The sequence below is a fragment of the Micropterus dolomieu genome, linkage group LG13 (assembly GCF_021292245.1).
Source record: "Micropterus dolomieu isolate WLL.071019.BEF.003 ecotype Adirondacks linkage group LG13, ASM2129224v1, whole genome shotgun sequence".
NCBI lineage: Eukaryota > Metazoa > Chordata > Actinopteri > Centrarchiformes > Centrarchidae > Micropterus > Micropterus dolomieu.
In genome coordinates this window covers 7211658-7226219 of record NC_060162.1, presented here as the reverse complement: position 1 = coordinate 7226219, position 14562 = coordinate 7211658, and the positions used below count along the sequence as shown (strand labels likewise).

The window sequence follows — 14562 nt, the reverse complement described above, 5'->3', positions numbered from 1 at the left end:
AACTAGCTCTGCCTCATCGAATGCAGCAAAGTAGCAGAAAATGTCTGATGCTCTGGAGTTGTTCTTTTAGAAATTTTCCAAAGTTCCAAAATTATACCGCTTCTTACTGACCATAGTAGACAAGAGAGATTACTCAAAGAAGCAAAGCAGGGCCGCTGAAATCTACTGTCGGCCATGAGTCAATGAAGTGCTTCACTGTGTCTTGCGACAGTGGGCGTCCAGCAGCGAGAACAAATATTTTGGCGGGGCGGGCATGCCAAAGTCTCTCTCAAACACACACCGAGCTTTGTACAAGAAAGCAGGGTGGAATAATGCCTCCATAGCCCGGTGCAACCACTGTGTCAGAGAGGAGTCACAGAAAAAGGGACAGTAGCCTCACACACACACAGACACACTTGTGCACACCCATGAACAAAGAGTGATGATCATGTGCTCGACCTCTAAATAGCTGCCCTCAGCTGTTTCTCTTTGGGTTAATAAAGGTTGAGAAGGGTTTGTCAGTCCCCGTGCCCACCCACCTTAAATGAGGATTTAACACATGAATGCAAACAAATTATTTCTCCATGTGACACTGGCTCAGGCAATTTGTCAAAATATTATATAAAAAATATAAAATATAAATTATTATATACAGGCCAACCACTTACAACTGAATTGACAAATGTGAAGAGACTTTCACTATGACGATAAAGGATCAGTCATAAACTGCCTGACGTTGCTTGGTATCTAAGCAAAATATTAATCTGAAGGGAGGGAAACAAACACATGCCCTCAGAAAAATATACAAATCTACAGACACCAACTTTACGCAAAGTATGAACAGCTGTTTGGCGCAGTGTTACCTTATGCGTAAGAGCTCTTGTTTGCATGCCATGTAGATATTTATAGAAACAACACCTCCGCTGGTCTGAAATTTAAGAATGCGTGTTGGTGTATGCACACATGTATCATGCTTCTGTGCTCATTTCTTCTTCTCTGTGCGCGCCCCCAGTCGCTATTTAATTCCTCTGTCTGTCCATGTCGCTTGACAGTCATGAAGAGTATCACGTATGAGTCGTCGGTTCACTTATTGCAGGCAGTTAAGCAACAGGAAATTGCTGCCTCTCAATTGAGTCATAGTAACTGAAAGGGTGGTCAGCTCATTCACGGACATCAAAAAGAAACTTTTACTACAGCATTCTTTTAGGCTCTGCCATTGTAAAAGTCCTCTAAACTGCCTTCTTACAAGTTCTTAACTTCACAAAGTGGAAACTCTTTTCTTGTCATATTGTACAATGGTATCCCACAGACATTGTATGACTGGCACAGAGCCTTTGTTGCTCTTGTTTGACCAATGATACTGTATGTTTGAATGGAAAGAAACATTCTGCAAGAATTATATTACTTCCCAGCTCACTTACGGCACTTGTCATCTTCATCTGCATTAGCACATGCAGATACTCTTCATATGGGCTCAGCGGGGGCTCTTCCTTTTGCTCCTCTTTTTCCGATTTCACAGAACGAACACCATCCAGGAAAACGAAAAACTCGCTTCTTCTGCGCAACATGGTGACGGTTTTCATGCGACAACAAAGGAAGAAGAACAGAGCCCCAAACAAAGTTAATCCATCTCAGGGGGATTAAAATACGATAGAAGAACAAGTCTTGGTCAAGCAGAGCAGTGTTAACAGATTTAAGATCCTGTATGATGCAAAGACTGGATCCAAACACACCATATATCGTGGTGATGCCTAATCCAAGAACATATTCATCAACTACAGCACACCAAACGCATGCAGAACAAAAAGTGTAATGAGAGGGGACAACAGAAATGTTGCAACCAGCAGAGAACTTGATTAAATGACGTTATTAATCTGATTACTACACCTCCCTTCTAACTACCATTACCATCGACCAATAGGACGCCAATGCTATGTGGATTAATCCTGCTAGGCCAGCAAACACACATTAGCCATTGTTCTTGTTGATCTGTTTTTGTTCTTTTTGGAGGATAAAGCTCTTTAACTCTTATATAACACATTCTCTGGAATTAAGGAAAACCTATAACTTTAGAATAGGTCCAATGTGAGAGAACCGCAATGACACTTTACATGTTAAACTGCTACAACATAGCAAGCTTTTGGCTTCAGTTGAATTTCACCCCTGATTCATTCAGTGATCGTTTCCTTATATTGGAAGCGATCCAGATTTGCCCGAGACAGGCCATCTCTCCATATCAAAAAAGCGATCCATATGAAGATTGCTGATTTATGTGTTTGTGTAAAAACAAATATTTTTTTTTAACTCCCAAATAGCAGTATCAGTATCAGCTGGGCTATAACATGTTCTTGTCGTCCAGTAGGTAACTGTAAACTCACGGCATGAAGCGTGTTAAGGGGCTAAAGTGGTGTGTTAACACTGACCTTAGTGTTACTGTAAATGACACCCCTGCTCAGCTGTCTACCAATAGCATAGATGCTACACATGCTGTTCAGGTGAATTGCTCGCCAAGGCATTCAGGGTATGTATATGCCTCATGAGGACCTCTTCCGCTAAAATACAACCATGATTTGAACATACTAACTAAATGTTCTCTTGCAGCAGCTCAAAATAATATCTCATGATTACTATACTTCCTTGCCAATAGGTGTCAGTCTTTAAATTTAATCATACTGCAGCTGCGTGGAACTTAACTTTGAGGGGGAAAAATAACATAGAAACAAACAGCACAAGCATATAATTAAGTCTGCTGGCAGACATGATGGTAGGAAATGACAGACTACATTAAACATATTTGTATTTTATGTGTTTTACACTTGGACCCAAGTGTCAGTCTTGCTTACAGTTTCCGTTCATAAATAGATCTGTGTGACACGCTGCCTTTTTTTGTCAGTGTCGTGTAAGCTCCTCTTCTTGCAATGGCTCTTTGCTCACTAGTCAAATCTCTCCCTTGAGGATCAAATCATACCACAGTGGGCATCCATCGAGCTACGTGCCAAACATTTTTTGCATTTCTCTTATGAGTCTAAAACCACTTGTTTTCCTCTCTAGGTAAACACAAGAGTGGGGTACTCCTTGTTTCTGTTGCGGATGCATTATTTACCTACTCAACAACTAATTTAATGCAAATACTCCAAAAAGACGACGTAAGATATAAGTCATGCAGGAAATTATGACAAGTAGCCTATAGCCAAAGAGCAATGTTGCTATTTCAGAGCCTTGCACTTTGCTGGAGTAGTCTGCTGATAGTGGTTGGTGGCGTGGATTTCCCCAGACTGATATTTAGAATCAAGAGTTGTATTAGGGGTAAAGTGAACACTCCCTAACTAAGAATTATTTGCTCGAATATTAAAAATGATTGTGTAGAATAAGAAATCCCTTTCCCACAGATGAATGCCTGAGAGGCTCCAGTGATGGAAGATATCTTCTCAGATCTCCTCCTGTTACACCACACATAAGAGTTTGCTTTTTGAGTTCCTCAGTAGATTTTATTTTACTGGATGAAAAGACAGTTTGACCTGCCAACAGCCCACAAGGACTTTGAAATTGTAGCTTTATTCTCTCTTACACACAAAAGAAATGTTTTATGCTGATGCTAGAATATTTACAGCCCTTTTTTGGAGGGGGGGGGGGGTGTCATAGGATTTGAAATACATAAGTACATTAACTGTATCATCAAAATGAGCTGACATCTCTGGGTGGTTCTTTTTTTTTGCTGGCATGACTAACAGTTTTTCAGGCAGGTTCTCTGAATTGTGTGGCAGCACTTTCACTCCACCCTGACATGCCTCATCTCAGGATATGAGTAAGGACAGCACTTCTTAAGAGTCTGCCTGACGCAGCAAGCTGGTTACTTATCCCGGAAAGACTCAGATATCTCTCTGTGTTTACACTTGTATGTGTGACAGTCGCAGCCAGTGTTTATTACGCTAATGTACAATACACTGTTGGGTAACACCTACTCTGGGAGACATGTAAACTTATTAGGTTTGGGAGGAAGACTGGCTTTTTTATTGACTAAAGCCAGACTGTGCTTGAGGAAGTGATGGATATAATTTCAAATGCCATTTATTACCAAAAGCATTTACTAATACAATCAAGGACCTCCTCCCTCTCTGTCTGGCATTGTGCACATTAATAAATATCCACACACCCCAAATACCGCCCTATTATAAATAATGACATAACTAAATTTAGAAGGATATTCCAGTTAAAGGAAAAAGGTGCTGATACAATCTTTCCAGGAAGCCCCCTCAAGCTCCCTCAGACTGTCAATAATGACCAAAAATTGAGGTTAATTCTTTCACTGTAAGAGGAAAAACCTAAGCTGGGAAACATTGAAATGTTCAATGCAAACAAGCTTTTTTGACATAACACACATTATTGTGTTCATTAGTGTCAGTCTCCCTCTGGCAGCAGAGAGAAGAAAAGAAAAACAGAGCAAACAAGAAAATGTAAAGAAAGGCAAGAGTGGGATGGAGTAATAGCTGGACCTATCTTCAGCAGTTAGAATATTTTCAAGCAGTGGGAGACAAATGTGTGGTAACTGCATGGCTGCGCAAGCCAGTTTTTCTTATGGCTTTGAATCATTTCACATTTAAGCAGCCATAAAGAAAATGCTAAAAAGGTTTACATGGCACTGACCATGTCTACTGACGACATCTGGTAACCTTTAAAAAGAAAGAGATTTCAGGAAGCAAAATAACAGACCACTGCTGTCACACAGCCAGCAAGCCCACTGTTTCTTGGCCTCAGAAACAGTCCACTTACCTCATGATCACAAAAGAGCACAGATGGAGAACTGAGACAATAAAATTTATAGTAGCATCTTTAGCACCACACACATAGTTTGGTTGCTAGTTAGTTGCAGCAAACATCTGCGCTGTCACATCCATTTGCTCTTTGGGGATAATAAACAGACTGTGAAATCTGCAGGAATAAATGCATTCAGTCCAACACATACATATCATTTCTTTAAGCAGACAGTGATGTCTCTTGTTTAGTTGTTTTGTACAGGTAGACATGAGCTCATTTCAAACCCAGAAATATTTCTTATTGCCATTTGTTACACGTGTGAACACTGAGCTCAACTTTTTTTTTTCATCAAGACACCTCTTTTGAATATGTGCCACCTGCTAAGGCTCTTTTGGGTAGTTTGACATACTTCTGTCTCTCTATGTGCATGCTATCACGGCTATCAAAGCTAACGATGCAGGCAATCTCTGTGCTGGTGTGACTATTTCTCTGTTGAGGGAAACTCAATGCTGTTACAACCTAAAGAACAAATGGCACTTACAGTATGTAGTACAGTATAGCAGTAATTAGGAGAACATGGAAGGCTATGAGGCTCAGGTGACAAATATGTCAGAGCTCATGTGACTGAGACCCAACAGTAGTATCATTTCCACTGTCCAGGCAGTGATTAGAGGCTGACTTTACAAATACCAGAAGAAGAGACAATGACTAAAGATTAGAGGTTGCAACAGTCTGTGGCGACAAGGACCGAGTCACCTTTTCATGGACAAGATGACAAAATAGCTTAGATCTCTGTTATTCAGTTCAGAGGAAGAGGAAGGAGCGCACTTGTGTTCAGAAAATCTCAATAAATCATTTTGTGTATAAAACATCAAAAAACAGTGATAATACATGTTGCACAATTTCCTGGAGCCTTAGCAGACCCAGCCAGTCTTCAAATATCTTCTTTTGTACACCTAGTTCAGACTACATGACTTTGTGGTGTTCACACTACGTGGCTGATAGGCGACAGGGGGGTCACACACTATACGAGCAGACACTGACTCTGTCACCCAACGACTATATCTGGTCTCAAAACCATGTTTCGTCAAGAAAACACGCGAGAAGTGACACAGGAAATTATGCTTACCCACATGTGAAATAGCTGAAGAGTTGTTTAATGTATTTGGTTTATATCTTTATAGTTTATATATTATAAAAGAATGGGTGAAAGAAAGGATTAGCACACGCAGGCAGCTGGGATTGTCTTGGCAGAGAGAGTTGGACATGAGCAAAAAAGGTTTTGTATGAAAAATTTGCTGCCTGCTCTCATTGTCTGCATGTGGACAGATATTTAAAATGTTAGATATCTGTCTGGCGTCGGCGAACCTCTCCGATGCACCGTTGAGTAGTTCACACATAGCCATTTTTCGTGCGCCGATCGCTCGCTGATTTGCCCTCAATCAAAAACCAAATTATATAATTCAAATTACTATAATGTTAAGACAAGAAAAGTAGTAATTCCCGCATTCGAGAGGGCATCAAATGATTGACATTTTTGGTTTAAGAATTAGCTTAACCATTTATCGAAACCTTTATAAAGATAATTGCAGATAAATTTTCTGTTGATTGTCTACTAATTGGTCTCAAAATGTGTTTAAGATGGGCAATTACATATGTGCATAGAAATCCTTGTGAACAATGGTTGTGTCATTTGCATGTTATAAAACTTCATTCTTTAGCTGTACTTGTTGTTTAGTAGGATGTATTTCTTACCAAATTGAAAAGCAGAGGTAGTCTGTAAGTACAGGCTAACATAGGGCAGGACAAAACAGAAATGCTAATTTATTGTAATTCATCTGATGTCAATGTGAACCTAGTCTGCTTGAACCCCCCCACCACCACCACACGCACACAAACACACACCTCTACCCCCCTTCTCCTCCTTTCTTTCTTTCTTTCTTTCTGCTTCTCACTCCCCGGGGTGAAGTACAGATCAGATCCATTCATCACTATTTTACCATTATGGAGGTTTAAAGAAAGAGGTGAAGAGAAAATGGGCGTGGGGGTGGTATCACTGAGTCAGCAGGTGGGTGGCAATGAGTATAAGATTTAATGGGGGGTTGCAGGGTGTTAGTCGTAGTCTGACAAAGGTTTCAGTCTCTGACCCCCCCCCGATTGACTCCAGCAAACTGACAGAAGGAAACAAACTAGCTCAAGTTTCAATCCTGGAAGTGCCCTGCATGTCAAATGAACAGCAGGGGATGAGGCTGGACCCTGGGGGAGTCTGAGCCATCATGAGATTCAACAGCAGAAAACACTGAGGAAATCTCAGTCTAACACCAGGCTGTTTGGACTTTGAAACAACACTACCAGGAGATCAGCCCTGATATTGCACTGCTGTGAATGCATGACTGAAATCCACAAAAACAAGACCATGAGGTTTTGATTGAACTTTTCTGTCTGTGCCCCTCTGGCAAAGTCTGGAGCACCACTTAACGCCATGAGAGAAAACAAGTGCCGTTTAACAAGGCCTCTCCAGACAATACCACTTTCCCTTCTCAATTACATTAGGGGCGATGGCTAACAGTGCCTACAATTAAAAATGCAAGACAAACTACGTATCTCAAGCTGTCCCCAATGGCAAGACAACTTCTGGCATTCACACCTCGACTGACATTGAATAAACAAAGTAACGCACCATTTGAACAATATAACTGGCAAAAATTAGCTCACTCAGGGACCAAACATGGGCCAATTTGCCTGCTATTCTAAAGCCAATGCCGGTGACCCCTGCTGCAGTTCAACTCACCTTAAGCTGCTGCTCTTTGAGTAGAGTTTCAACCTTGTCCATGTTGCCCCATGAATACGTTGTGGGACAGGGAAAGATACTTTTACATCCTATATACTATGATTTAGTGGAAACTGTGAGAACAGTGACTTACATCCAGCTCTCAAACTAACCACACAAGAGAAGTGAAACATTCAAGGTATGTCATTGTGGAAAGGTGCAGTAGTAAGATTTCTTTTTTCATTTTAAGCTATGTACTGCTGATATTTAGACTGAGAATGTTGTGTGAGTGGCATAACCACCTGTCTGTTTGATGTCCCTTGATAAGGTAACTAACAAGGCCTGGTTAGTGGCACATCTGCTGCTTAGAGGATCAGTCCTATCTATGACATCCGAGCCCTTAAAGGAAATACTTCTGACATGGTGCGGTCTCCCTTTCTTCGAAATTTCGACAAGCACCAGCTCACTTGATTTAGAATGGTGATTTAGAGTGTAATGCCTCTATAGATAGTAATAAAATAGTCATTTATAAAACAATTTTCTGATTCCTGTTTCACTGAAAAATTGTCACATGCGTCATTTGACTTCCTTCTTCCTTGGTTGCATTTGAACATAATGTCGCTTTGTGGAAGGAGCTCGGGGTCCTTGATGTGCATGATCCATTTACTTCATTCTCTGCATGCAAAAAAAGGAATCAACTGTACTTCAAATAAAACCTTGTCATCTTCCAGTACTTTTCAGTATTTTGCAGCACAACTCTCAAAATATAGCGAGGTATACGGTCCTGAATATTTGCACGTCAATAGGAGATGGACTCTGACTCTGGATTCGATATCACAGGACACAGATGGACTCTTCTTCGTAGCAAATAGCACAAAAATGTTTGTGACACTTCTGTTGGTGACTTGTTGGTTTTATTACAGGCCAGTCATGCTCATAATTTTTATGGCAGCAAACATTCCCAGAGTCTTTAAGGAGACTGTGTAGACTATAATCAGTGGTATGATGTTGCACCAAAAGCATTCAGCATTTTGGAGTCTATCAACTGACTGTGGTGCTTTACTCACAAAGCTTAAACATCCATTTCAGCCATAACCTGCTCCACATTCATAATTTCAAATCCCAAAGACAAAAATGTTTGTGACACTTCTGTGTCACGGGAATCCAGGAAATCCAGTAAATCCAGTAAATTACTTGATCAGTATAATTTGATTCAGAACAGCTCAGCCTCAGCCTCTCTGTTGTCTCTATTGAAATACTCTATTGAAAACTATGAACCACTGAAGGGGGACAATATCACAGCAAGGCCTGTTTGCACACTACCTCAACAAAGCAGCCGTGTTCGTGAGAGGTTGAGAAACTCTGCTCAAACGTAACTTCACTTCCTGAAATATCATTTACTTTCCTGTTCACTCAGAGTAACAGGATGAGCATGAGAAACACGTGGTACCTCATCCTTCATCTGTCATGTTGCAAAATCACACTTTTTTATCTAACAAACCTCAAAGACAGTGATCAGAAACACAGAAACATCTCCAAAACACTAGATCCAGTCCTTAAAAATAACTTTACGGGAATCCAGGAAAGCTGGTGTTGAGTTGAATTTTCCTTTGACTAATTAAATATGCTTAAATGACATGTAATTTAAGATTCATGCTATTAAGTCTAATGACTAGAGATGCAGTGATTAGTCAATGAATCAATAGTTTGATCTGCAGAATATTAATCAGACACAATTATGATAATCAATTAATTGTTTCAGTCATTTAGGCTATAATGTGAAGATTTGCTACTTACCTCTGTTTTATATCAATATAAACTGTCTATCTTTGGGTTTTGGACTCTAAGGTGGAAAACACAAGACACTTGAAAATGTCACTTTGGACAAATAACTCTGCTACCTGTAAGAGCCCGACCGATAAATCAGCGTACCAATATTATCGGACTATATGAGCTAATTCCACATAAATCAGTATCTGTGTTGATAACAGCCGCTAAATTACAATAATCAAAAAAAGGAGAGACAGTAGACAGCTCTTTCAATCATATTATGAGGGGCAACACATGTGTTTAACATAACATAATCAGCTGTGCTGAAACTGCATTATGTCGTGTTATTTTGGTGAGGTCTCATTACTACACATAACAAATGTTAGGGATAACAGAAAAAAAGATTATTGGTTGATATATTGGTATATCAGACTTTAAAATCCTCGAAGATCAAAATCAGTATCGGTTTTCAAAATCCCATATCGGTCGGGCTCTACTACCTGTTGCCTAACCCACAACATCCTGGCTTTGCTCTAAATAAAAGTGTGGGTGCAGCCACAGTAACAGCGCTGATGTTGCTGCATGTTTTGCTGTTTGATCTCGTTTTAGGAAAAAGTAAATAAGCTGTGTATTCTCCAGTGGCAACAGCCACCTGCAGAGAATTGCTGTGCTCTGTCTGCTGACCTATTGAAGGGACCAAGATTAAAGCAACAAGTGTCTGGATTGCATTCAGCCTGCTAAGGGGGAAAAAGCGAGCATCTGGTTGTAATACATTATTTTCTGCAAAAGCTCAGTCTCTGTTTAAAAAACTTTTAAATGTTTTCCAGATACACATGTAAGCCTGTAGAATGCGGCTACACAGACAGCAGTGTTTCTCGGTCATACACTGATGTAGTAAAGTAAAAATACACTGACTTCATGGGGAAAATGCAAAGAATGTGGAGTGCTAGTGGTTTTCTCTGTGAACTTTGGACCAGGTAAATTACTGGAGAATACAGGGGACTGCCTCCCCCTCCTTCATTTCTTAGAAAGGAAAACACATCCCTGATCTAACTATCTCCAGACCACTTTGCTGCTTGGTAGAGAAAAAAAAGTAAAATCAAAGTAATAATATTGACTTTTCTAAAACTGCAGTTTTATGGGGGAGGGGGGGGGGGCTCAACACTGCAAGTATTGTGTGATCAGGTGGTCAGAATCGTTAGCCTACAGTTCACAACTGAGCAAAGAGAGACCCATTATATTCAACAACCATGCATTAAAAAAGCTGCTGTTGTCATTTACAATATGCGGTGCAAGGTGACTCTACGTCAACAAAATGTGACCGTTCTTGCAAGTTCAAATAGAAACCCCATGTAGTAACTTGCATATACTCATGTTTGCACTGACACAACAGCTGAAAACATACCGCCATACACATTAAATGTGCAATGAATCCTGTAACAACAAGCCAGCACCTCTGCCCGGCTGTTTGTCAGCACACAGACAGCAGAATAACTGCTTTTCCAGTGGCTCATTTCCACATCAAAATGACAACACGAACCACTGAAACAAAACCCTGACAACAGGAATTCCACTCGCCACAACTGCTTATTATCAAGTCATAGAGATAGTTTGACACAGTCTTGTAATCTTCGCTATTCCCGTGCTGTAGTGTACAACACATTGCCTTAAACGTGTGAGTATCTGTGTGTCTGAATAGGGGGAAATACCACTGCTACAGTAACTGGCTTGATAAGGGCTTTAAAAAAGTCAATCTAAGTGGGATGAAAAGTGATATCATTGCACAGGAATTTATTGTAGTAAGGTCACTGGGCCTCTACTTTGTTTTCTATTGTTGCTCACAAAGAGTGACTGGTTTTGGTAGCCTGATGAACCAAATCAAACATTAATAACATAAAAGGTAATCCTGGGTCCCCCTTCATTTGTGGAGGATAAAACTCTAGAGGTTCTGCTTACTCAATTTAAATGAAATGCAATTTGGGGTCAAATCTAACACTAACCTATCAGCCATTTCCGTTTGTAAATACAAATAGTTTATTGGCTAACGTGCATGTCAAAAGCTATTAATAAAATCACAAAAAAAAACGCTCCATACAAGTAAAATAAGCAATCCATTTATGTATTTTATAACTCATTGCAATAACTAGTGAGTTAACCGGGCACTTTAAAATAGCAGTGCTTCAGCACCATATTCTATGCAAATAAATAACAGAACTTCACCTCATCTACTTCCTTCCCCTACTGGCAGTGATAATACGACCTGACAAATGCCCGCAATTTACCTGCTAGTTAAACATAGGCTGTATGAAACCGTTACAACAAAAAAGACACAAGTGTCACTGCAACATGCAGCCTCAAAAACGTTTGCCCAGCCAGAATGAGCTATGTTATAGCCTATCCTGAGGGGGTGTGAGCAAAGCGTGGTTTGAAATGCTCAAATGTAAACTAAAATGGTTGGTTGGTTGGCTAGCAACAGTTCTCACGGATACCCTGCTATGCTGTACATCATGGTACTGACATTGAAACAAAATGCTACACATGCCACCGTTGCCGACATCAGAGTAAAAGCGCATTAAGCTTCAGTGACCGCCGCTACAAATTAGTTGGCTGGCGTCACACAGGCTAAACACCCCGCAGCGCAGCGCACACTAAGCGCCGTTTTAGCGGCAAACATGGAGCCACAGCGCCTTGTAGCACGCACGTTTATTATTTCATTTCATATGTGAGCGCCGTTAGGTCCACACTGGCTCTATAAAAGGCGAGAACAAACCAATACAAGTGCACTGAGACTCACCCATAGCTCTGACCCCCAGCTCATGGTTTCAGTACGATGTCCTCGAAATAATCCACGACTGGTATGAGGGTGTTTTCAGCACACACAGCGGCACGTGATTTTAGTCTGTTTGAGGTTTATTCGCCTGTCAACGAGCGTTTTCTGGGAGAAAGAAAAGGGGGGGAAGGCCTCCTATACACGTTTTTTTTCAGCGTCTCATCCTTCCTGATACAAGATGGCCAGGAGCTGCAGCAATCTTCAAACAGGATAGTCTCGCTATATTCAGCGCGCGGGCACCCGCTTCGACTCAATGACAGCTGCTTCTGCGCGCGCACAGACACAAAAAAAAGAGAAAAAAGGTTGGTGGTGGTGGGGGGGTGTCTCTGCAGGGTTGTCCAATAAAGCCTTTATAAATATCGGTCACTCACTCTTCCTTGTGCGTTTGAACTGACGACGAGCCCTTATTGAAATGCTGAAAGAACGTGGGGAGAGGATCAAAAAGGTCACCACCCATGGCAGATGTTTCATTGACTACTCCCCGAGGGTTATATAACTTCTAGGCAACCAACCCTACTTTCTTTTCTGTCTTTGTCTTTCTTTCTCTCTGATAAGACCTTTAAACTAATCACGACGGCAGCCTAGATTTACTCAACACTTCAGCACAGCAGCCATGAGCTTACACTTTGCACACAGGATGTCACTTTGAAGGTGTGGAGATTAGAAACTTTGATGCACCTAGAATCAGAAGGTAAAAGGGGCTGCTGAAAACCTGCTGCTCAGCGGGTGGAAGGCATAATCATATAAGTGGAGAAAGGGGAAATGTGATGGTTATCTGCCATTTGGTACTTTGCACACATGCAACAATGCGTTTTCACATTTTTGCACCCAAACCGGTGACCTTTGGATGCTCTTTTGACATAAGCATGACCTGATGTGACCTGTGATCTATTTGGAAAACTAGTTGTGGATCAAATTGAGGCACCCACCATTATTAATCAGTGCATTCACATCTTTTTTCAATCCTTGTCTTCTTAAAGTTGCTGCATCTTGTTCCTATTGATACTATTCCTTTCCTGACTTTATATGATAGCTAATAAAGTATCAAGTTCAGGATGTATTTCTATAACTACAATCCTGGGGGACTGGAGATTTGATCTGGAGAATAAACAGAAGAGGATTTTTTCTATATTCTTTTATAACATTTTACTAGATATTTTGTATAGGCCTACTATTTTGTAACGTGTGACAGCTGTCTTAGTTTGTTTATGTTTGTATTTATTGTTGTAACAGTGTTTTTAAGTGCCCTTCTTGGTCATGAGCTCTCCTGAATTATACATTAGTGTATTTATAAAACATACGTAGAACAACTGTTGATGAAAAAAATTAAAAAGGTAAACTGTCTTGAATGCATCAAATAATCATATTAATTATTAAGGGCATGTGTTCAGCTAGAAACGCACGATTTCTTTGTGAAGGCTATTGCCATTGTTTCTACAACAACACTGCCATCTTGTGGTTACAAATATACAAAATTGGGACACCACTGGAGGCACTAAGTGCAGGTGAAAGATATACAGGGAGGGAAAGGCCTTTCAGTGAAGACATGTCAAAAAAATGATCTTCAGATCATAATGTGTTATAAATAACTTTAATCACGTTGGTATTCCTTTCAAGTGCCAGATCAGATCCAGGCACCTGGAATTTTGCATGGCTTACTGAGGCTCTTTCATTAGTTACACTTGTGCTTACTGCGACAGGTGAAAATGTCTGCTGTGAGAAAGGTCGACAGTCAAATATGACTAGAGACAACAGATTCCAGCTAGATGTCCATTTTCAGTACATTTCTCAAAAGATTGTCTGCCCAGCATCATTGTACAGCCTCCAAATAGAATAACGGTATGGTCATTATATTTATATTTTTATATTTTAGTTGAGTAGAAGTTTCTTCATGGTTTGTACTTTTCATGTGTTTCAATGACACAGTATTAGAGTGGACTTAAGTTTAACATGCCTTAAAGGACCATTTACACGTTTGTCAATTTATAGTCCATTTATAATAAATCACATTAACCTAATACTTCTGTTGGCCCCTTCCCAAAGTGAACCACAGATTTTGATTTTTAAACCATTGTTCTAGGCAGCCATTTGTTCCCACACAGTAGGCCTATCGCATTCCCATTTATATAATCTATAACATTGAACATATTTTTAAAGTTGCATAACTGTTGTGTAGAAATGCAGAGCAGACTTTTAAGCCGACCTGTATCACGCAATGACAACTTGACAGGTTTAAAAAAATGGTAAACATGTTTATTGTGGTCACATTTTTTGAGTTTTCAAGCAATATTATGTATGTGTTTGGTGTGATGGCACCACTATAATAACCTGTAATTCACTGCTGTTGTAAATAAGGACAGCTGTATGCGTGCATTTGGTGTATATGATTTATGATCAAAAACTAGCAAGTTGACAACTTTGCTAACACAGCCAAACATCAAGCAAGTGTGACAACACG

At 40.3% G+C, this 14562-nt stretch overlaps 1 protein-coding gene across 17 annotated transcripts in view; it reads right to left on the bottom strand.

Annotated features, from left to right (window-relative positions):
• Positions 1-12409, bottom strand: part of LOC123981395 (formin-binding protein 1) — a 57938-nt gene extending 45529 nt beyond the window's left edge. For 3 of the 17 annotated variants that reach the window (XM_046066173.1, XM_046066175.1, XM_046066182.1), the window contains exon 1: positions 12069-12404. In XM_046066173.1, coding sequence (XP_045922129.1) covers positions 12069-12092 — 24 coding nt within the window. In that variant the 5' untranslated portion in view covers positions 12093-12404. Of the gene's footprint in view, positions 1-12068 lie in introns of all 17 variants that reach the window. The other 14 variants (XM_046066168.1, XM_046066171.1, XM_046066172.1 and 11 more) reach the window with 9 other exon arrangements.
• Between the last annotated feature and the right edge of the window lie 2153 nt (positions 12410-14562).